This window comes from Scomber japonicus, chromosome 5 (assembly GCF_027409825.1).
Source record: "Scomber japonicus isolate fScoJap1 chromosome 5, fScoJap1.pri, whole genome shotgun sequence".
Taxonomy (NCBI): Eukaryota; Metazoa; Chordata; class Actinopteri; order Scombriformes; family Scombridae; genus Scomber; species Scomber japonicus.
The window spans coordinates 6,762,742-6,785,671 of record NC_070582.1 but is presented as its reverse complement, the minus strand read 5'-3'; the positions used below and the strand labels follow the sequence as shown (position 1 = coordinate 6,785,671).

General features: G+C 38.6%; 1 protein-coding gene across 1 annotated transcript in view; it reads right to left on the bottom strand.

Moving 5' to 3' along the window:
• cep290 (centrosomal protein 290) overlaps nucleotides 1–22,930 on the bottom strand; it is a 39,309-nt gene that overhangs the window by 3,275 nt on the left and 13,104 nt on the right. The window contains exons 20-47 of the mRNA XM_053318840.1: nucleotides 22,333–22,482; nucleotides 22,128–22,243; nucleotides 21,935–22,037; nucleotides 21,215–21,445; nucleotides 20,488–20,661; nucleotides 20,277–20,388; nucleotides 18,594–18,799; nucleotides 18,240–18,391; nucleotides 17,377–17,488; nucleotides 15,874–16,329; nucleotides 15,502–15,666; nucleotides 15,144–15,251; nucleotides 14,619–14,753; nucleotides 14,263–14,532; nucleotides 13,792–13,899; nucleotides 13,193–13,392; nucleotides 10,301–10,514; nucleotides 9,672–9,809; nucleotides 8,190–8,411; nucleotides 7,403–7,525; nucleotides 7,167–7,309; nucleotides 5,849–6,004; nucleotides 3,685–3,808; nucleotides 1,967–2,107; nucleotides 1,329–1,415; nucleotides 996–1,160; nucleotides 767–889; nucleotides 87–256 (exon numbers count right to left, since the gene is read on the bottom strand). Coding sequence (XP_053174815.1) covers nucleotides 87–256; nucleotides 767–889; nucleotides 996–1,160; nucleotides 1,329–1,415; nucleotides 1,967–2,107; nucleotides 3,685–3,808; nucleotides 5,849–6,004; nucleotides 7,167–7,309; nucleotides 7,403–7,525; nucleotides 8,190–8,411; nucleotides 9,672–9,809; nucleotides 10,301–10,514; nucleotides 13,193–13,392; nucleotides 13,792–13,899; nucleotides 14,263–14,532; nucleotides 14,619–14,753; nucleotides 15,144–15,251; nucleotides 15,502–15,666; nucleotides 15,874–16,329; nucleotides 17,377–17,488; nucleotides 18,240–18,391; nucleotides 18,594–18,799; nucleotides 20,277–20,388; nucleotides 20,488–20,661; nucleotides 21,215–21,445; nucleotides 21,935–22,037; nucleotides 22,128–22,243; nucleotides 22,333–22,482 — 4,604 coding nt within the window. The remainder of the gene's footprint in view (nucleotides 1–86; nucleotides 257–766; nucleotides 890–995; nucleotides 1,161–1,328; nucleotides 1,416–1,966; nucleotides 2,108–3,684; nucleotides 3,809–5,848; nucleotides 6,005–7,166; nucleotides 7,310–7,402; nucleotides 7,526–8,189; nucleotides 8,412–9,671; nucleotides 9,810–10,300; nucleotides 10,515–13,192; nucleotides 13,393–13,791; nucleotides 13,900–14,262; nucleotides 14,533–14,618; nucleotides 14,754–15,143; nucleotides 15,252–15,501; nucleotides 15,667–15,873; nucleotides 16,330–17,376; nucleotides 17,489–18,239; nucleotides 18,392–18,593; nucleotides 18,800–20,276; nucleotides 20,389–20,487; nucleotides 20,662–21,214; nucleotides 21,446–21,934; nucleotides 22,038–22,127; nucleotides 22,244–22,332; nucleotides 22,483–22,930) is intronic.

The window sequence follows — 22,930 nt, the reverse complement described above, 5'->3', positions numbered from 1 at the left end:
TCACTGGTTCATAAACTGTGGAGGACAGGAGGTCAAAGGTTTGAGGCTCTAAGCCCACCTGGGAAAGTGTTTGCCAGTTTGCTGACCTTGTAACCACAGATGCCTTCCAGGTCTTACTGTCCGCAACCTCTGCCACGGGTTTGGACAGAGCTGACCGAAGTCTTTGCTTGGTTTCCTCCAGCTCCGCCTCCAGCTTCTCGTTGGTCACCTCCAGACTCGTCTTGGTCACTCTCATCCTCTCTGAAGCATCTATTTCCTGTCGAGATAGAAAATTAACATCCAGGAAGGATGACAGGATGAAATGAGATGTTCTGTTTGTTCTTTCCTGACTGCTTATAATTAGTTTTATCATCAGTCCAAACATTTTAAATATTGGTATAACCTTTCAAATTATTATGCAATAATATTTACTGTATTTATCTTTTTTTGTTTATTTGTACTATCATAAGATAGTACAAGGGCACTGCAATAATTCTGAATAGTTTTTCCTCTTCTTAATGTAATTTTTTGGATATTTTTTTTTTTTTATAACTTAGGTTTTATTTTGTATATATTATTTGTTCTTATTTATTTATGCATATGGTTACATGAATTTTATCCATCTATCTATCTATTATTTATGATGCACAAGAAAAATCACTTTGTAACAAACAGTACAGAACTAAACTTTTTTTGCACCATTTATTTACTAAATACAAAGTCACTAATTTTCCAAAGTGTGTTTGCATATTAACATCGTATCGGCCAACAAACCAATCATAATTACCCGTTTGATCTCCTTTCGCAGACGTTCGTTTTCCATCACTATTTTCTCCAGTCCTTTGGTTTTAGACTCAAGTTTAGAACTGAGCTCAGCTTCGCTTTGGCTCTTCAACTTCTCATAGTCAGCCTAGAAATACAATAAAAATATTTACCATCAACTGTAATTAATATGCTTTTCACACAGAGAGAATATTTAGAGAATATGACTCAGAAGATATGAGCAGGGCAACAACCTTTAGTTTTTTGTGTTCTTGCTCCAAGGCAGAGAACTTGTCCTGTTGTGCAGATGCGCTGGATTTCTTTAGCGTCTCATTTTCCTTCTGCACCCTCTCCACCACCTTCTTCATCAACCCAATCGTCTTCTCCAGTTCAGGTACTGTTTTACCGCTGAGGCCCGCCTGATGAGGAACACATTATAAATAATAATAATAAGAGAACAAGAAGTTGGCGGATTCTGTTTCAATGCAGAACCTCAGTGACCTCCTGCTATCCAATTCAGTTTCTGTATTAAATTAGATCATCTACAGATATGTACAGTTTATTAAGGTGAATTGAGTTTAACATACTCCACGGACATGGCCCAGCTTTTTCTCTAGTTCCACCTTTTCCTTTTTCAGAACACTGCACATCTCCCTAAGGTCTGCAAGTTGATTCTGTGAAAACAAAAATTTAACAACTGGGTTAAAAAAAAGAAAAACATTGTCAAAAACTCTTACTCTGAATTAAATCAATATTTTATCTTTTAAGTAAATATATGCTTGAAATTGAGTTTTTTTGTTGTTGTATTGCTTTGCTCTTAACATTTTTAAAGTTAGGATAGCGAAACAAATGTAGTGAGATACATCATGATACAATGATTGACTTCTTTTTTTTATCTAGTAGTCACAAGACACCATTTAAATAAGACAGATGCATTCAATAAAAGGGTCAAATTACAGCTCCATTTGACAGGTTTTGACAAAAGTTGGACCTTTGGGGGAAATTTGCTCTTTTGCAGAGTCAGATGACAAGATAGATACTCATGTCTGTACGTTAAATATGAAGCTACAGCTAACAGTCAGCTGTGGTTACCATAGCATGATTAATATTTACCATACAGACATCAAAGTGTTGTCAAGTAAGCGAATGAGAATAACTATTCCCTTAAGTTCTCTTACAATCAGCGTTCATATCAAACAACGGTACAAATCTGCTTCGTGTGTACCTTCAGCCTCGGTAAATCTTTGTTGGCCTGCTCCACCTGAAAGCGGAGCTCCAGGTTCTCCGAGGCCAGCTTGAGGTTTTCTTTCGGGAGGTCTTGATCTCTTTGTGATGGAGATGGAGTCCCAGTGCCTCGCCCTGACGTCTAGAAGACCGCAAAAACACTCAAAATCAGTGATAAGCACGTAAAAAAAAGATAAAAGAAGGCATTTGAGATATGTTACCTCATCAAAAACAGAAGGGAGTGAAGGAAAACAGCTTCATTTTTGAATAGCTGTGTTGTTCTTGGGTCAGGAACTTCCTCTATGTAAACACTACCATGGAGACCTTCAGTCCATAACACACAATGCACAAGGGGATTACACCACAACACTACCACGACTTGTATTTGTTCTGCTACCACTGATTGACTGATTGTACCTTCAGGTATCTAAGAGATCTCTTGTCTTGTGTTTGTCCACCACCATCCCTCTTTTTACTGATAAATCTCTCCGGATGTTCAGAGATAGAGCCAACATCTGGATCTGCTGAGCAGGATTCTACTGGATTATCATCCTCTGTTGCTTCCTTTGTAGTCTCAAGTGATTCATCTTCTTCAGTTTCTTCTTCTTCTGCCTTCGTTCCCACATCATTATCATCTTCATCTGTATCTCGACCATCTCGTTTTCCGACACTCTCTTGTTCTAACGCTTCACTCGCTTCGCCGCCTGCTGCTGCTGAAGCCGGCTCAGAGGATGAAACGACTGATCCAGGTCTTTCTGACGGATTATCAGACTCCGGTTCGCTCACTTCTTCAATCACACTCAATTCATAATCATAATCATCGTCATCATCTGGAATGTCTCCTATATCTTCTACATTACCTGTTTCTGTTAGCCTCTCACCAATATCACCAATATCAATATCTTCCTCATCTGTTTTGTCTACTGATTTCTCTTGTTTAGTGCAAACCTTTGTTTCTAGGGAGCTGGTTCTAGTTTCTCGATATGTTTTGCTTTGGCTTGACTCCCTCCCATGGTCACGGGTGTCTTCATCAGCTTTCCGGACTGGGGAGCGGCCGCTGCGTTCTGCAGAGCTGGGGGCCACTTTTCCATCCCATAAACCATCCGCAACATCAAAAGTGACAGAACAAATTCCTTTCAAAGCCTTGGACCGGGAGCCTTTGTCCTTCACAGGCAATGAATCAGATTTGAATGCAGAGTGAAGGAAGGCATGCATAAAGAAAGACAGTAAAGAAAGATGAATAGAGGAATAACAACAAGATATGAAAATATTTTGCCTAATAGATGCCTGCTGTGTGCCCTCCATTGTCTCCCAGAAATAAACTCGAGGTAATTTTGCTCTTTGTAATATCAGTATTATATATGTAGGGTTGTATATAATCACTGTTTTCATTATCAATACACAGGGAATCATTGTTTTAGTCTACAATAAAATTGAAATGAAATTGTTAAAAATGCCTGTCACAGGTTCAGAGAGCCCAAGGCGACATCTTCAAAACTCAAAGATACTCTGATTAAAATGTCATAAAACAAATAGTCAAATCAACATCTGGACTCTGAGCATTTTTGGTATTTTTCCATGATACTGACATGATTGACCTCTATTAAAATTGTTCTTTGATTTATTTTTGTTCAAGTAATGGATTTATTTAGTTATCAGTGTGTCTGCAGTGTTGGACATTCATAAGTCATTGTGTTTTGTATGCTAGTAAATACTTACAGAGGGTCTTGATGGACTCTCTTTGGATAATTGTCTCTCTAAAGAGTGAAGCCTCTCCTCAAGGTAGCGGTTTCTCAGATTCAAATTCTCCATGGCGGAGTCACGAGGTAAAGCCTGGTGCTGTCTGCAAGTTCAAAGACAAAATAAAGGTTTTAGTCTAATTTATGTGCCGCAGAAATAAAGACATCACACTTCACTGAGTATCTTTAAAAAATGACAAATGTAGGAGGAACCGCCGGTGCGAAAGGTGCTACACAAATAAAGTTGAGTTGAGTTATGTCTGGACAAATTCCAAAAGTTGGAAAGTCTCATTTTCAATATCCTTTTCGATCATCAGGTAATAATTCAGAACAGACCCATATAGCTCAACACTGGCATCTCTGGATAGTTTCAAACGACTCATTACAGTGTTTCCTTCTGGATTTGATTTGGCAGCTGTGGAGAAAAAGGGTTTCATAGTACCTGGGTGGTGCTAACGTGCCGCTGGAGCTCTACGGCAATCTAACCTGTCTATCATGAATTTATTAAATGTGGTTTGTTGGTAGAGCCAGACTTCTATATTTATTTTATGAGTTGCTACTAACAACTTGTTTGCAATGTTACTGTGTGTATTTGTTGAATGATTGGTTTGATACCAAATAATACAACTGTGAAAATCGAGATTTTAAGATGACATTTTATTCATTTTTAACGCTTGGACTGTCCAGTTTGATCTGGTTGGAGGCTGATTACAGGTGATTATTTAACCTCTTGTTTTTGCTGCCATCTTGTGGAAAAAGTGTGATATGACTTATTTTACATTTGTGTCTTCCCCTGCAATTATTCATGCTTTGCTGTTAAAAAGATTGCTTAAGAACATCTGGCACTATGTGAAGAATGAATGTACATGCCAAGTTTCATTCACATATTCATAAACCTGCTGTTATCTCCAGTCAAAGTTTTGGAGGGAACTTTTTTTGGAGGGAAATATTAATAAAGTTAGACATAGAGCTGCCACTGCATTTTCTACATGGTAGACAAGATAAGATGTTATGTACTATATGGACATCTTTAACCCTTGTGTTGTCCTCCCGGGTCAAATTGACCCCATCTGTTTTGACTGTTCCTTCTTTCTTTCTTTCTTTCTTTCTTTCTTTCTTTCTTTCTTTCTTTCTTTCTTCCTTCCTTCCTTCCTTCCTTCCCTCCCTCCTTCCTTCCTTTCTTCTGTCCTTCTTTCCTTCCCTCCTTCCTTTCTTCTGTCCTTCTTTCCTCCCTCCCTCCTTCCTTCCTTCCCTCCCTCCTTCCTTCCCACCCTCCCTCCTTCCTTCTTTCATCCCTCCCTCCTACCTTCCTTCCTTCCTCCCTCCCTCCTTTCCTTCCTTCCTCCTTTCCTTCTTTCTTTCTCCTTTCCTTCCTCCTCCCTCCTTTCCTTCCTCCTTTCTCCTTTCCTTTCTCCCTCCTTTCCTTCCTTCTTCTTCTTCCTAACTTCCTTCCTTGACTCGAGGACGACAGGAGGGTTAATGATTTTTTTTCTGCATACATGCCAATGATTAAAGAAGTGTGTAACTGGTCTCGCTCCATCTTTAATCAGACTTTGCTCGGCTTTGTGAAGCTTGAAACCAGCTTGTTGCTACTCAGTAACGGCTGCTTCCATCCATGGAGCATAAGGAGGTTTGAACCCGCTAATTGCAGCAGTATTAATCTCATTACAATTATGTTCCAGGAAATGTTTCTTTTATTACTGGTTTTCTAATATCCGTTTATTGCTGCTTTTATTATTACTTACCTATTCGTTTTTATCGTTACTTTAAAAGAAAATCTGGTTTAATGATCATAAGAATCCTTTGTACTGTTTTTAATGCTTCTTTTATATTTCATTTTCCATGAAGCCCATGGTTTTACATATTTTGTTTGAAATGCACTCTATAAATAACATTTTATTAATATAATTTTTTATATTATAGCGTAACTTTGGCACAATTGAAGACAGCTCTTGTACCTGTAAGTGTTTTTCCAAGTATGTCAATGAGTAATCATTTTATTTTGAAAGTACACAGAACTGTTTACAGACATACTGAATCATTTTGCTCTTTTATCTTTAAAAAAAAGTCATAATACAAAACACACACACTACAATCAGATTTTTTTGAATATCAAAGATCTGAAAAGATTGATGAAGACTTACCTTATGGTGCGGATCTGTCTCTCCAGATCTGAGTTCTTTTTCTTCAGCTCCTCTATCTCCTTCTCCATTTCAGTAGATCTCACTCCGACCACCTGATCGGCAGTCACTCCTCGAGCCTTCAGCCTCTTTTGGAGCCCGTTCTTCTCTTGCTCCAGCCTGCGTATATAATAAAAACACACAAATGAAATAAAAGGAGACACTTCCAGTTTATGTAAAAGTGGAAAAAAAGATGGATGGTGGTGTGACAGATCCAATGGCATCTTTGAAAGAAAACATTTTTGCTTCCTGTATATCTAATATGACAAATACATTAACTTTGTGCTAATTATCAACATTTATAGATAGTGTACAACTTACTGTGGTAGTTTAGAGATCTGGTGAGCTACTAGAGACCTTTTTCACATTTAATAATTGAAAATAACTGACTTTAACAAAGTTTTGGTAGATTATTTGAGAATTCATTATCATTCGTCATTGTGTTTGTGCTTAATTCAGTAATAATCTAACATTGGGGATTAACAGTGTGACAGGCAGCAAGTGTATAGCCGACCTGCGGACGTATAAAAAGGCATTCATACTTATGGGCATTTTACAGTCACTCATTTTCTGTGGGAGGAAACATGTAAACATCTTTCTTCTTTCTTCATTTGCATCCAGCATCTTCTTGTGTTGTGTCGTTTTGGAAAATATTACAGCAACTGAAATTTTATGATCTACTAATTGAAACTAATTGACTCCATGTTTTGTGTGTACTGTGTGTAGTTTCCTGACATAGTGAAGCTAAACTGAGCTTTACACATATCGCTACACTAACTACACAGAAAAACTATTTTTTTATTTTCTATTTTAGCCTGTTTTACTACTTGGACTATTCTGCTAATTCTATTTTATCGTTTCTTCTTCATAACCCACTTTTATGTCTGTTTTACTTTTTACTTTTACTCCTAATATCTCTGGTTTTAATCACATTTTCTAGTGACTTTATTCTTTCTTTTTATGTATTTTTAATACTTGATTGATCTTTTATTAGCTCTTTATTTTATGTATTTATTCATTTTTTTTATGTATTTATTTTTAAATTTGAATCCTACCTCATCAGTGTTTCCTCATTGCAGATTATTGAGAGTTATGTTAGCGTTTCCTGAGTTCCTGTTTTTAATGAGTTCCTGTTTGTAATGAGCTCCTATGTTTAATGATTTCTTTTTATTTCCTTGTTTGTTCTGAATTTTTAAAGCAATTTGTGAAAAGTGCTATACAATAGAAGTTTGATTGATTGATTGATGCTAAATCACCCAGTATATGATGTACACACACTGACCTGGCATAGAGCTCTTTAAGAGTGCTGAGCTGCTTCGAGAGGGATTCACACTCTCGTTCCTTCTCTTTCAGCGCATTCTTCATCTTCTCCGTCTTGGCCTGCCATTTCTTGCTCTCCTCCCAGCGTACAATTTCTTCTTTGCCCTGTCAAATAAAACAGAAACGTTTGATGTATGATCATAATGATAATACAATAATAGTGCAATAGTAAAATGTGATGAAAATTGATGTTCAAACCTTTCCCTGATCGTCTTTGACATTTTTTATTTCTGCTCTTTGTTCTAAGTCCGCCTCAAGCCTCCTGATTTTCTTTTGCAGATTCTCGATGGTCGGCGCCTTCCCATCTGGTTCTGGTTCATTCTAATCGGCAAATGGAGAAGAAGATTCTCATAGCACTTCATTAGACACAGTGTACAGTGGAGACTGACAGTAATCCTAACATGCATTTAATTCACTGTGTAACTCAATGAGGAAAGCAGGGCACTTAAATGCAGAGGTTAGGGTCATGTCACATTGAAATATGTGAAAGATAAAACACGAGACACGAGATCTAACCCAAGCCCCCGGGAGGAATGTCAACTCCACATTTATAAATAGGTGCAATAAATACCTGAACATTGAATAATTAAATCAGCTCTGATATCAACTGGGGGGAATATATCTCAAATCTCAAAAGAATGTCAGATTGCATTCTTGATGCATTCCTCATTTTATCTGCTACAGAAGGGAGCAGCGAGTTTTCGTGTGTTTTCTATTTGAATGTTTTATCGTATTTCAAGGTCTGACTGTCTTGCCTGATTGAGAGGATTCTGCTCTGTGATGTTATGCAGATAGTGGCTGGGATCATGTGGCCAATGACTAACGTGTGTCACTCTATGTACTCAACTCTATTACCCTTATGTAATAATAACAAGAACAACAGCGACAACAACAATAAGCTCCAGATCAAAGTCAAACCAAGCAGCCTACTTCCATACAGGTTATTAATGGGGTGTGTTACTCTGCAATGCTTGCTGATAATAACCTGAAGGGCGCTGCTGAGCCTTTTGACTTGCTGCTTTAGCTCCTGGATTTCCTGCTCTCTCTCCTCCTTTTCAGCCTGCAGGCGTCTCTGAGTTTTCTGAGTCTTCTGGAGGTCCTGGTTTAGTCCGTCTACTTCCTCCTTCAGGGTGTTCTCCCTGCCCCTGGCTGATTTGGCAGAATCCTTTGCAGCTTGAAGTTCATCATTGAGCTCTTGCAACCGCACCTTAGGAAGGAAAGGGATTTAGTGTCTGGTGATATTCTATAGTTTTCTTGTTAGTAAATGAAAAACAAGTGTTTGTGTGTGAGAGAGAGTGTGTATTTTCAACAATGCTGTTGTTGTGTGTGCATTATGTATATATAGCTAATTGTTGTGGATGTGTTGGGGTTTTTGTTATATACATTGGAATCTATTGAATGATTAATGAAAGAAAGGTAGGTGCTATAAGTATTAGATTCAGCTTTATACTGTTTTATACTTTTGTTTAGTTTTTTTGTTTCCCTTTTGGCTTGTTAGTAGATGTGGTGGAGATGAGGGACATGCAGCGGGGGAAAATGATTGTTAGTTTGCTTGTACATGAGTGTTTTGAGTTCATGTGAACTAAACTAAACCAACTGTAGGTTAAGAAAGTGTTGTCTGTGTAACTGAAGCATGATGGAGCTTATTCCCATGTGCCACATTACTGCCTTGTTTTGAGTTCATCCCACACCTTCTTGCTGTTGTAAATAATCACGTTAGCACCACATGTCCCCAACTTATGCACTATTTACACCTATTTTAGTTATGTATCTACCCAGCTGTTTTTGGCAATTTGTGAGTTTCTTTTTAAAACTAATTTTATACATTTGTGACCCGTTTAAAAATAATTATATCATCAGAAGGTATGAATGACTTTCTGTTGGATTTGCTGACAAGTGCAAAAATAAAGATACCTCTCGTCTTTTCCTTATGTTACCATGACTACTTGGTTATTATAACACAGTTCATTATGGACATACTCTGTACATTGGCTAAAGGGCATGCTATGACTGCCAACATCATCATATGAATCACTCCACTTTAATTACCTTTTTATACCTGTAACCTGCAATAAGGTCTGTCAGATATGAAAAAAATGAAATACAATCCAAAAATAATTACATATTTTTATAATACATTGAATATGCACATCTGGTTGTGCATAGTTGTGTTTATAGTGATAAATGATGGACACAAGTTTGAGGCGGAGTCACATACTATAGTTTAAGGTTAGCTGCTATTCAGAGTCTTTTGGATGCTGTACAAGAGGCAGATGGATCATGATTTTAATTAACCAGAGGAAAAAAATGAGGAGTAGATGATTCATGCATCATCTTCCTTCATGGCATTTTTTTGTTTTGTGTAATCTAAATTAATATATCCACTAGACTTCTATGTGGCAGATGATTTAGCTCAACTATCAATACTGAAATGTAACATATTGTATGATGTTATAAAGGGTCCCACCTTCAGGTCTTTGGTTTGCCTGTCAACCAACATCTGTACGTTGAGACTCTCCTCTTTCTGTGCTGCGCTGGCTATGACTTGCTGCTCTGCTGCTGATGTCATTTCTGACCGCAACTCTAACAGAGCTTTACTGAGACCCTGAGAAAGAAAACAAGAAGCAAAAAGAGATGCCAGCTATGATAAATATGATTGGTGCAGCTTTCACAACTCATTTGACAGCCAGCGGATGCATCTTCAAGCATTTCTGCAATGCACTTGTTTTCCTTGGAAATTTGATTCAGAGCATCCAGATCAGGTTTCCCATCTTATCATGCAGCCAGCAGAGATAAAACACCACTCACTTTAGTTATGTTTTCAAGAAGAATTTAGTGCACCAAGCCTACCTGGCATGCACATATACGCAGTGAAAAGAAACAGAAGCACCGGATGGGAGGAGAGCAAGCCAATAAGATACAGCATTTCCTCATTCCTTGGATATTCATCACTTTGCTGCTCTCTCAACACAACACAGATTGTTGTCTTATTCAATTAACAGTTTTTAAAATTTGCTTTGGTTTTCTATAGTAGCAAAAAAAAAAAAAAAAAAAAAAAGAAGTGGAAGAAGTACAAGAAAATGTAGATGATAAAACCTTGAGCTGCTTCTCCTTCTGGTTGAGTTGTGCTTTCAGACGTTCCACCAGGTTTTTCATGGTGTTGCTGGGGGAGCGGACGTTGGCTTCCTTCTGGGCCTCCAGCTCAGTTTGAAGGTGATTCATCTCCTTCTCCATCTGGGTCATTTGGCTCCTGTGATCCTCAGTATCACCAGACACAGCTTTCAACTGGGCAGCATGACACTCCTCCAGCCTGCAACAAATTCCCTCTGTTAGTTTGTTGTTGTTTTGTTTTACTATTACTATTAATGTGGCTTTTTATTTATATCTCAGACCGGTGTGTGGGAGAGTAAGGTTTGACTTACTTAGGCACTAAATCTAGTGAGAATACCTTTTTCCATCCACCAGTGTCATAAAAAGCTTTTCATGTTTTGACATGAATCAAAAATGATAAGCAGTGTGTGCAGTGTATTTATCCCTGGTGGGCCATTCAATATGATGTGTGTATTTTTACAGTTCACCGCTGAGGAAATAAACAAAAAAGCGATCCAAGGGAGTGCACATCGAGGCAGCCATCTGTGGCGCCATCTTGACCCTCTTCATCTTATCTTCCTTCATCTTATGATAGGACAATTGGAATATCTTTGGCAGGGAAACCTTTTTTTTGAAGTTGTACAATAAGTATAAAGGGCTGATTTTGGTTTCAATCAGGGAGATTTTGCCTGTATGGCAGGTAGGTCAAATCTCAGGAATGAATCTTGTGGTCTGGGCCGCATATGGCCACGTTCTTTTAGCAGTGAGAACGCAATGTGTTCTGGGGCACGACTGAAAGAGCGCCTACTCAACAGACGTCCTCTATGTTCCAGAAAACAAGGCATGGGAATTGCATTGCTGCCTCCGAGTCTGTGAACCATCTATCCAAAACTATGATCAATTTGTTTGATAACAGGATTAAGAAATGCATGTGAATAAAATAACAAAACAAATTTCACATCCTGTTTTCATCTTCAAATCAGCAATTGGAATAAAAAATAAACATAACCAGAAAATAAACTTGAGTTTCGCTTGTCTGCCTGTAAAATATATTAAAAAAGCTAAACGTTTAATTTCCGTTTGTTTCCCTCTGATTGTTCCTTCTGTCATGTCAAGTTGACAAATGTAGTGTGAGATCCGATCAACAAGGCGCTGATGCCAGGGTTGAACAGACGTACCTAGAGCAGTCCACTTGCAATTAGATCCCACAAGATGCCTGTTAATGCGGGTGTAAACAGGGCCATAGACAGGGTTATTTCCTGATTGATGAAAGGCAACATTTCTTGTATGCAGAGTTATTCTGCATGTAAGGGAAGGAATTCAGCCTGAGTGGCAAGAAAAAAATCATGATTATATCTAAATGACCTCAACGGCCCATTTCTTCTTTCTTTTGCATAAATTGACCAATTATGGCTGATTAGCAGCAAGCTCAAGAAAGCTACTTGATTTCTGCTGTGAAGGAATGTAAAAATGAGGATTTGCCAGTTTCTTAAGTACAACTAGCAACCAAGCTAAACCTAATGTGATTCAATACAAGCACCTTGCAATTAATCAGTTATTTTGGAAGGGGGCTCAGTTTGTGGTGGTACTGCTGACTATTATTGCATTATACCTTACCTCCCCCTCTGCTATTCATATAAGTCAGTGTGTCATCATCGTGTGCAGGAAATGCTTATGTCCCACTCTGCTAATGAACTCTTGCAGGCCCTCTTTAATCTGCTTTCCTTTAGCTGCTTTTTATTAACTTTTAACCCCTTTAACATCCAGCTTCCTTGGAATTTTACTTAAGTAGTTTTAAAGTTGTCAAAACCATCTTATTTCAAACTGGCTGGCACTATCAGCCTGTTCAGTGAAAATGTACAGTGTTACTTTATGTTTTGTATAGTTGTGCCTCATTTTTTTCATAGGATTTAGATAAAAGTATTCTGAACAGTATTTGGCTGCAGAGTTTGTATAGCTGATTTGTGGATGACGAGTTTAACAACACCACCGGAATATGACCAAAATGTAAAAACCTAAATAAAGATATTTTAAAAAGGTTCATTCAAAATCCATCCTGAGCCTGCCTTTAATTCGTAAGTGTGCCCCCTGTTTGAACTGTACCAGGACGCTGACAGAGACCCTGCTGAGCTTGAACTTCATGTCCTGCAAATGACCATAAAGCTTTTTAAACTTTACAAGTAATCCTGGCAGAGATCTCCATTAACCTGGGTTAACGGTTTAATTAGTGCTGAGCATTTCAACTTTAAATGTGTGATAATTCCTCTGTTAAGCTTGGACCGAGTGAACTTCTCCTCACAGCACAGTCATGCATGACCTCACTTTGAGGTTTGAGCACAAGCAGGAGAATAACATTTATCTAATCAGTGCACCACAAGTTGCCTTCTGTGAATGCTATTGTTAATGTTAACAATATTAGCCCTGAGGCTCTTGTTTGTACGAGGCCACTTATCTGGCTGTCTTCCACATGCACATGTAAATTTTGTCTTCCTGTAAACATACAGTGTTGTATAGTGTTTCCTTCCTTTGTTACTGCTTGTGTGTGCATTGTTTAATGTTTCAATTCCCTTTTTAAAAAAAATCTGCATCTTGTACTGTCTCCAAGGAGCCGCAAGAATTTTTCGTGTTCTCAGCACTGCATAATGACAATAAACTAGAGAAATTGAGAAATTAATGTAAACCCTGGGTTACTCTAGAGTTACACAAGAGTGAAACAAAGCCAAGGTTTCAGTTAGCCTATGGATGAAAAAATGAAGGTGTGAAAAGTCTGCATCAATACTTTTTGTACTCACTTAACTGACCTCAACTGACGTAAGGGAAACATACATGTAAAGGATTCTGACGCTACTTTAATGTACTCTTCACAGGCAGGGGACCCTGGTTTAATAGGATTATTACTTGGATATCTCATCAGCGTGTTTCTTAGCCTGCGTTTCAATGATGGTCTTCTGTCGCTCTAGATCCACAGCGGTCAGCTTCAGCTTCTCTGTGAGGGAAGAGAGCGAGATGTCCTGTTCAGCCACTGTCTGCTCCAACTCCGCCAAACGCTCCAGATGCTTGGACGTTGGTACCCTGATGGTGGGTTTCTTCATCAATTCCTGGACAAAGGAATGATGAAGCATTAAACCAAATACTTAAAGGACAGTCTGAAATTTCAAACAGCACTCAAAGACGCACAGAGAGTTTTGTGTCTGCTTATGTAACTTTCCTAAATGTATTTATTCTTCACTTAACTACAGCACATAGCTTTTTGAACATCTTCTAAATTACACTTGGACAACGGTACAGTTTCAAATTAAACATTGGCTGCAAGTGTGAAATGTTATGTAACATACGGTACGCTCAGAAATAGAATATAAGGATTGTTTTTAAAGGAGACATCTGTGGATATATATGCATATATAAATCTGATGTCATGAACTAGCAATGGTGTGAGTAAAAGCCAAAGCTATTTAAGGAGAACAAAAAAAACAGTTCACAGTGAAAGACATGGATACCATTGCAGTCTGCCTGAAGCGGTCGAGAGATGTGTCAGTGTGCAAATCCAACTTTTGATGTAGCATTCTCAGCTCTTCCTGGTGTCTCTTGATCATCTCCTCTTGATCCTGGGATAAATAAATTGGAGTTAAAACAGAGAGACACTTTGGATACAAAAAAGTTCACCTTCCAAAACTGTGATTGATTGTACTTTAATATCCAAGCCAGGTTTTTAAATGGGTCACACATTTACTATTTAATTAAACACAATGGCCAGGTTCTTTCTGTGGAGAATTGATAGTCAATATTTAATCAAAGTGCTGAGATTAATGGTTTTCAGATGGAGATTAAAGACATTCAAAAGCCATTAATAAACTCCATTAAGCAGATCTGATCACTGAAGAAAGATGCTCACAGATTTGCTAATGCCTCTGAAACAGCACACATTGAGAATCACTGCATGCTCATTATCTCTCTCTGTATTATTGTACCTGTCGGGCTTGAGACAGTTGGTTCTGGTATTTCTTTAACAAATCCTCTTTTTTGTCAAGTCGACCTTGAAGGTCTTTGATGGTCTGATGAGCCAACTTAAGGGCAGGCTGGCGGTCTAAATGGCCTTCTTCATGCTTGGCAAGATCGGCTAGCAGACGTTCTCTGTTGGCAGCGGCGGGAAGGCGAAGACGAAGCTCATTGATCACTTTATCCCTGGACACGATGTTCTGTTCTGCCTTCCACAGAGCTGCTTCTTTCTCTTTCAACTTCTGCACATGAAGGATTCAGAACTCAAACAATCTGGTATGTGTTTGATTTGTGAGGATCACACATTAAGAGAGACAGAATACTGTACCTCATCCAAACTTTTGCAGGTGGCCTGTGTATCCAAGATGGTGCGAACATGCTCTCGGATTTTACCCAAAGCAAACTCTAACTGATGAGCCAGAGGTAGAGTTGGGTCTGGTAGGGAAGCTGGGCCTTCTTCAAACTGGAAACAACCAAAATAAATCAGCCAAGAGAGAAGAGTGGTAACAGATTTTTTTTTCCCGTTTCTTTCTGTTTGTTTTTTGGTTTCTGTACTTTTATTTATTTATTTTTTGTTGATGTATTGTCTAGTCTATGTTTGTATGTTGAATCAGTGTCTATTTATATGTCTGGACCCCCTCGAAAACAAGATGATGCATCTCAAGGGGTTTATCCAAATAAATACAATTTAAATCAACAACAAAATGTTAATACATAATAGATTAAAGGTCATTGCTGAGTTAGAGACCAATTTAAAAACAAGGGGAAAAAAGCTACAAAAAGCCATTCAGTTACTGAAAACAGGTTAAATTTAGGGAGACATTAGCATCAAAGGCTTTAAACAAAAGTCTACCTTTTCGGCACTACCCAAAACTTCATTCTGATGCTTCTCATAGTGGTCCACTTGGCGCTCGAGCTCCACCTCTCGCTGATCCCAAACAAGCTGACGCTCTTCTTGAATCTTGAGAAGGCAAAGACAAAGAGGTTTCTGTATAATCATGACATACCACTGCACATAAAAGCTCCTAAAACAAGTGATTTAGTAAATTTGATAATTACACTTTGTTTCCTCCCTTTTAAGTTCTATGATACAACACATATATTTGAGACATAGCTTCATAATCCATGAATTAATCAGTGTGTAAGGTTGATAATGAGGAACAGACAGATCGCCCTGTTGTGAACATTTATAAAAGGTGTTTTTCTCTTACTGTGTTTTGCTGCACGATATCCTCTTCGAGTGATTGAATGGTTCGCTCCTGCTCTGCCACCAGGTTCTTCAAGTACCTGATCTCCTCCTTCTGGACCACCAGCTCCCTGCCTTTCCTCATCTCCTGCAGGCGAGCTTCTTCCATTTTCTTGTGCCACTCAGTGACCTGTTTGAAATCATAAAATGTCCCTCAAACCAGTGAGATCACAAGACCAACAGTATTATTTTATCATAACTGTGATACTTTTTTTTATAGGAAGGCTGTTGCAAATATTTTTTTTAAAATAAGGCAACCAATTCAAATAATCTAATCAAGATATATCTGAACTGGATAATTATTTCTGCCAACAGCTCCAAAACTTGTCCCACTGACTTTTTGGGCTCCTTTCACATCCTTCAGTGTTGAGATGAGCTCCTCCAGTCCTCGAAGCCTCAGTTCCAGTTCTTCTGCCCTTCCCTCTGCCCTCCTTCTCTCCTCCTCTGCCTTTCTCTTCTCCTCCTGAGATTTGACTCTGTCTTCCTGGAGGCTCATCATGGTCGCAGAGAACTTTTCCTGCTGGGGGAGCGGCAGCGCCCCGGCAAACTGCCTACGTAGCGACTGGACGGTCTGCCGTAGGTGCTTGGCACGATTTCTTCCCTCCTGATGGGCGAGGAACAGAGCACGTTCGCTGGCGTCCAGCCGTTGTTCAGCGCGCAGCTTGTGGGTCTCCAGCTGTTGGATGTGAGAGCTGGTAGCCTCCAGCTTACGCAGAGCAGCTGACTCACTGAACTGCAGAGCCACAATGTGCTGGTGGAGCTTTGCGATGAGGGCCTTCTCATCTGACTGTGACTGAAAAGAGATGACACTGATGTTGAAACACATGACTCCTCAGTGATGTAACAAACTCCTACATTATTAGGTTAGTTTGTGTTTTCATGTGTTTGTTCTTTTTACCAATCTAATCCCGAGAGGGTGATGAATACTTGTCCATGAGTTTACGTTCAATTTTATCTACAGGTGGTTTTAAATATTTTAAAACCACTTTTAAAACCCACAACTAGAGCTAAAACAGTCAATCTATAGAAAATGTATCTGTAACAGTTCTGATTGATTGTGGTTCCAGTTTCTCAAATATGAGAATTTCCTGCTTGTCTGTATTTGATATAATTATAAACTGCACATTTTCAGGTTTTAGATGATTGGTTGAATAGTGGACGAGTCACTATGGACACTTTTTCCTGATTATCGGACTATAATCTTATACAGAATATAAAGGCCTACATAAACTTTTTTTTTTGTAACGTGGCTATCAAACAAAAATATATAATGCAGGTGTGATATTTTACAGTTTAACAATAAACTTTTTTTGTATAAAATGCCATCAGTGCACTGAAACAGTGAAGTTCACTGGGAATCTAACAAATACAAATTTGTGTGTGGCAAAAGTATGTGCACCTCTAGGATTATCAGTTCATTAGAAGGGTAAATCAGGGTCCTCTCCAAAAAGAACATTCCTGCTTGAGTTTGCTCAAGACCTTGTGGATAAGCCAGAAGGTGACTGGAGAAATGTTCTGTGGACAGATTATGATATATTTTTAGTGTGAAATCCCATTTACTCTTCCAAATCGGATATCAGTTGTTTATATCAGACAGTCCGCATTATAGATTATACATAGAAGCTGCCTTGCCCACGCCTTGACTTTCCAGTTTAAATCTTTCAGTTCACAGAAGAGAAATCAATTCCTCAAAAATAGAGTGAGCCAGTGGAGCCACTCTGTCTAGCAGTGCCTATTTTCAATGTGTTTTAATGTGTGAAAACTAGCATGAATGCCAAAAGAACCCTCCGTAGATCAACACCGTTTAAGAAAATATAAAACAAGCCCACACAAAGCTTACCTGGTAGTCCAGGATTTGTCTCCTCAAAGTTTCTAATTCCTTTTCCTTGGACTGCTGTCTGGCCTGCAGAGCAGACGCCTGCATCATGGCTACATCAGACACCTCTTGAAGCCTGTAAGAAAAATCACATGTTGACTTGTTGATAGTAGAATAAACCTAAATACTAACATAAAAAGCATCTAACCAAGGAGAAGTGAGAGTCATAGTTCTACAAGTATAGAAAATAAAAACAGTAATGCTCATGCTTGACAGCTGAATAATAACAGGAAACAGTAATATTTGTAACTGTAATTAGGAGTTTACATAATCCCTCAGTGTTTTGGATGCTCCAGGCAAAATCTGTCTTGCTTTACAATGTAAAGACACATCATGTTGATTTTGGGACAGTTTATATTCACTTTGGGATGCTTTAAATTGCTTTTCTTGACGATTCCAGGATGGTGATGAAAAAAAGTTAGTCTGGAGCCTTGCATGTGGCATGTTCTCACATTCCTCTGAAGGTCACATTAAGTGGAAGATTGCCTTTTGTGTTTGAACAACATTTAAAATTGTATTTAAATTTGTACTACAATTAGATTAGAACCCACAGAGACTAAACCAGAGATAATAAATCCTCTTCTAAAAACACATGAGTGTTTTCAGTGTTAGCAATGATAAGCCAAAGTTCTCCAATTTCTCTTACTATAAGCAGGGCAAGGAGAGTTTTATATTAAGAGATTCATTCTTGATTACACTGCAGTGACCTTAAAAGCTTTTTATGTTTATAATATAATTTCACAAAATGATTATAAGATTACACATTTGCAACCTCTAAGATAAGGACGTAAGTGATTAATCTTTGGCCAGTACATTGTCAAACATACTTAGAAACCTCGATGCGCAACTCAGCCTCAGCCTTCTCCAACTCTGCAATCCTGGCTCGGTCAGCGTTGCTCACAGCTTTGCTGACGCTCTCTGCCAACTCATCTCTCAGCTCCCGCTCCACCCTCTGGGCCTCCACATTCATCTTAGTCAACTGAGGAAAAACATAGGAGGCACTGCTTGATAAAAGACCTTTGGGGAAAAATTTCCTTAACTGGTGAGAATCTGGCTCAGACTGACAAGTGTAAAAACTGTTACATAGCTCTGAGTTGTGTGCTGTTTTGGATCACAGACCAAAAGATGTTGAGGTGATGAATGATACAAATCTTCATCTTTCATGTTCCCTGACTGCTTACCTCTGCAAACTTTGACTCCAGCTCTAAGTTGCGTTCTTCCACCTGCTTCAGAGAGCTCCTCATGTGTTCATACATTGTGTGTGCGTGCTCCGCTCTCTGTCTCTCGTTGAGCTCCTTCATCTCTAGATTGGTGATACGTCTGGCTGTAGATACCATCTCATTGTTGGCCAACGCCTTGCCTGCCTTTTCCATGCTGCTCTCACCTCCTGATGTCAAAATAACACAATTTAGTAAAAGAGAGTTACTTCAAAGATGGGATGCACTGACTAAAATGATGGTTTATTTGATAATGGCATTGCATTCATTGATTTATAGTATAGATTTATAGTATAGAAATTCCTGTTTCTTTGCATTTGGTTTGTCTTAAGAGTCAGGCTTTTAAGACAAACCAAGAAGAGAGACCATATCACTCCTGTTTTAATGTCCTTACAATGGTTAGGTTTAGAAGCAATTTTAAGATCCTACTTATTACATTTAAAACCTTATAATCTTTATTTATTGATTTTCTTGATAGTCTTTTGTAGTAATTGATTTTATATTTGTTTTTAATTATATATATGTGGGAATATACAGAGGTGTATTGCCGCCATGCCAGAAAAAGGAACAAGGATCAGTATGAACATATCACTCCTGCCCTGCAGCAACTCCATTGGCTCCCTATCAAATCCTGCATTGACTTCAAGATTATACTCCTCACTTTCAAGATCCTTCACAACCTGGAACCATCAAATCTCTCTCAACTTATTCACATCTACACACTTTCCCGAACTCTCTGATCCTCCTCTGCTAACCAGCTCTCTGCCCCTTCTGCCAACTTAACCACCATGGGGTCAAGAGCCTTAAGCTGATCTGCCCCCCACCTAAGGAACTCTCTCCCACCAGACATTCGCACTTCAAACTCTGTCTCTACCTTTAAATCCCGCCTGAAAACCCTCCTATTCAGAGTGGCATACTCTGTCTCTCACCAACTATGCAATCTTCATTCTTGTTTATTTATTGTACTAATGCACTTTGTAGTCACATTCATATTTATTCTTTATCTTTGCACTAAATGTTACCTGATTTATAGTGTTTGATGTACTGTTGTTGTGTTATATGTGCCTTTTAAGGTGTCCTTCAGTGCTTTGAAAGGCACCTTTAAATAAAATGCATCATTATTATTATTATTATTAGTATCTGAGTAAAAAATACTTTTCCTTTAACTTCTTAAATTATTGCATATTTCCTTACACAGACTACTGCCTGTCACAGTTTAAAGTGTTTGTGGTTAGTGGTGAATTTTATTGGGGTATAGTGTTCTCAACACTGACTTTATATTAATGATACCCTGCGGAGTTTCTGACCTCTAGTAGTACCATGGAGCAGTTTTTTATGAGTGTTTGTCTTGTTTGTCTCGTGCATCCTCAGACAGGTCACATGTTACAGTTTTGCCAATGCTTTAACACTATTCTAATGATATACAGGTGGCTGTCATGCCCCGAGAAATATGGGGTATGAGAAATGATGTGCTAGCAAAGGAAGTGAAAAATACCGCAAGCCAGTAAAAATGGATGTAAACAAAGCGGGAGGTAGTTAATGCATTCAACATGTTTATCAGACCTCAAGGATACAACACAATGCATTTTGGTGACATTTATAACACAAAAGCTTGTATTAGTCAGACCTATTCACTTTATAGCTTACCAGTTGTGTTGCCGCTCTCCCATGCTTGCTCTAATGTATTCAGTTTCTCCTTTGTGATCTCTAGTTCTTTATTAATGGCAGAGATTTGCCCTCGGAGAGACTCATTCTCATTCTGGGAGATTGGGCAAAAAAAAACATGATTATGAGACTCAGTAAAAGGTGTGTGTATTAAGAGATGTACTCAAAATATTCAGAAGATGTGTGTCAGTACCTCCAAATGTTCAAGGTTAGTGGTTCTCTTCATGAGGCGGCTGTCCCTTTGCAGCATGTCTCTGTATTTAACTGTTAGTTCTGTGTACTGTTTGTTAGCCCTCTCCAGGTCTGATGAGGGCACACTATCATCCAAGGCCTTCTGCAGAGCTGCTATCTTGTAAGAGGCCATTTCCTAAAAAAAGAGAAGAAGAGACAACAGTGTAGTAAAAAGGCTGCTGTAGAAGAGTAGTGGTTAGCTGTAAATGTGACTTGCTACATGTTGATGCTATTCTTGCTAAAGTCTGCATAGCATTTATTATATCTTTAGAAGTAATGTGGTCACTAAAATGCTATGACCAATAAAAGATATAATAGTCATGATATCGTCCAGATTTCTTCATCTGGCTTTCTATACGTATCTATTGCCTTTGCACATATTTTTCTTGTTTCTCTGTGCTGCTATTTTGTATTTGTGACACTGGTACATTTTTTCTACCCATGAAAAAACTGTCAGCTTCTTTCACTATGTGTTTGTTTAAGTGTAAAATAGAAGAAAAAAAAACTCTGATTAAAACTGATAGTGAGATATCTGGTGTGTTCTCACTCAAACTGTTTTGAAAAAAACAGCATAAGCTTTCATTGCATGTGAGAGGTTTGGACAGACTGATTCTACTCTGGAAAAACAGATATTAGGATTGGCTTTGTTACACAGTTTGTGGGAGGATTTTAACTTTTTGTTTCTCTACCTTGTATCTCTGTAGGTAGCCTATCCTCTGAGTGACCGTGGCCTGCATCTGGCCGCTGTCATCCCTCAGCTTGCTGTTCTCCTTGCGGAGGTGCTGTTCTTGCTCCAGCAGGGTGGTGTAGCGCCGCGTCAATTTTTTCTCATTGACCTTCAACACCGTCAGCTTGCGCAATGCTTCGCTCAAGTGTCTCCTGTTTTCCTCTGGGTCCTTTTGAAGAGTGTCCAGCAGCTCCTAATTGGTGAAATAAAAAGGTTTGATCTTTCGGGATATTTTAGTGGACCAGCTCAGTGGTGCAGGAATGCAAATATATAGTCATTATAATTTTATTTTTTACCATTTCACCAGTAGAATTCATTATAATCTGCCCCATTATGCATATTATATTCATTGATTCATCCATTTCTGATTTCTGATGTCTATTTGGTTTGCATATGTTCAATCTCATCCCAACATGTGCAAGCACCAACGGTTAAGACCCAGGTCCCTCCTGCTGTGAGGCAATCTGTACCATCTACAACCCTGAAGGGTGTAACTCATACTTTAAACATCAAGACAGAATGGTCTGTCACACAGCATGAGGCATATAGAAGAGTAAGATTTATCAGTGGTTTATTTGGGTACTGTAGGTTCTGAACATTAAACCATATGTTGTGGTTTAATGTGTGTATGTGGATGAATGAGAGGGACAATGGAAGGCATTTGGATAAAAGCCTGACTTACATTGAACTCTTGGATTTTAACAGCATCCACCTGCTTTTGCTCCTCCAATTTGTTCTTAGTCTCTGTGAATGTCTCTTTCTCCTTCTGCCACTCCGCCTTCTCACTAAGAAAAAAACAAAAGAAAATGTGTTTCAGCTTTTGTACTAAAAGGTCATAAAGCAGCAATGTCCTGAAAGGAACCTTCTTAACCCACCTTAGGTATTCTTTATAGAGAAGTCCCTGTTGGTGGCTAATAACAGCAAACTTCTCTTTGTATTCCTCCAGTGTTCCTGTGAGCTTCTTGTTTGCTTCCTCCTTGTTTTTGAGCTCCTAATTAATAAAGGCGTTATACATTTTTAATTTACAGCTGAGACATTTAGTTGATTTGTGGTTGTTATCTCCTACGCGGTCACACTGACCTGAAGCAGCCGGACAGCATACTCATTAAGGGAACTGACGACCTCAGTGCTGCTGAGGCCCAGGCCTTCGGGGAGGGTCAGAGGTTGGAAGACGACTCCACTGCTGCCTGACTTCTGCAGCAGCTCCAGTTCACTTTCCAGCTGGCTGACCTGACAAGTACATATGAGGAAAATCACAAGCAAGCAGTGTCTGGCAGTCAGAAGATACCGTGGAGCCCAATCATGGAACAGAAATTTGCATTTACTTAGTGATTTAGTGGTTCTCTGTCTTTGCCCAGATACACAATTTAATGCTCTGATGACAAAAGATTCTAGTACATAATCCAGATTTTGTAATGTTTTGTGAATTTATATTTATTTTTCTCTTTGTTTATAATTCTTTGCTGTTTCCTTTATTTTATTTTGCATTGTTTGTACGTAATATTATTTAGGCAAATCATATTGATGTTTATTTTTGTTACTACACATTGCATTGTCATTGTGTCTTATCTCTTATAAGTGAGGTTATAAAGTAAGCCCAGAGTGGGTTTCTACCTCACCCACACTGTTTTATTTTTGTTTCACTATTTTCCTCTGACTTTTATTATTTATTATTAAG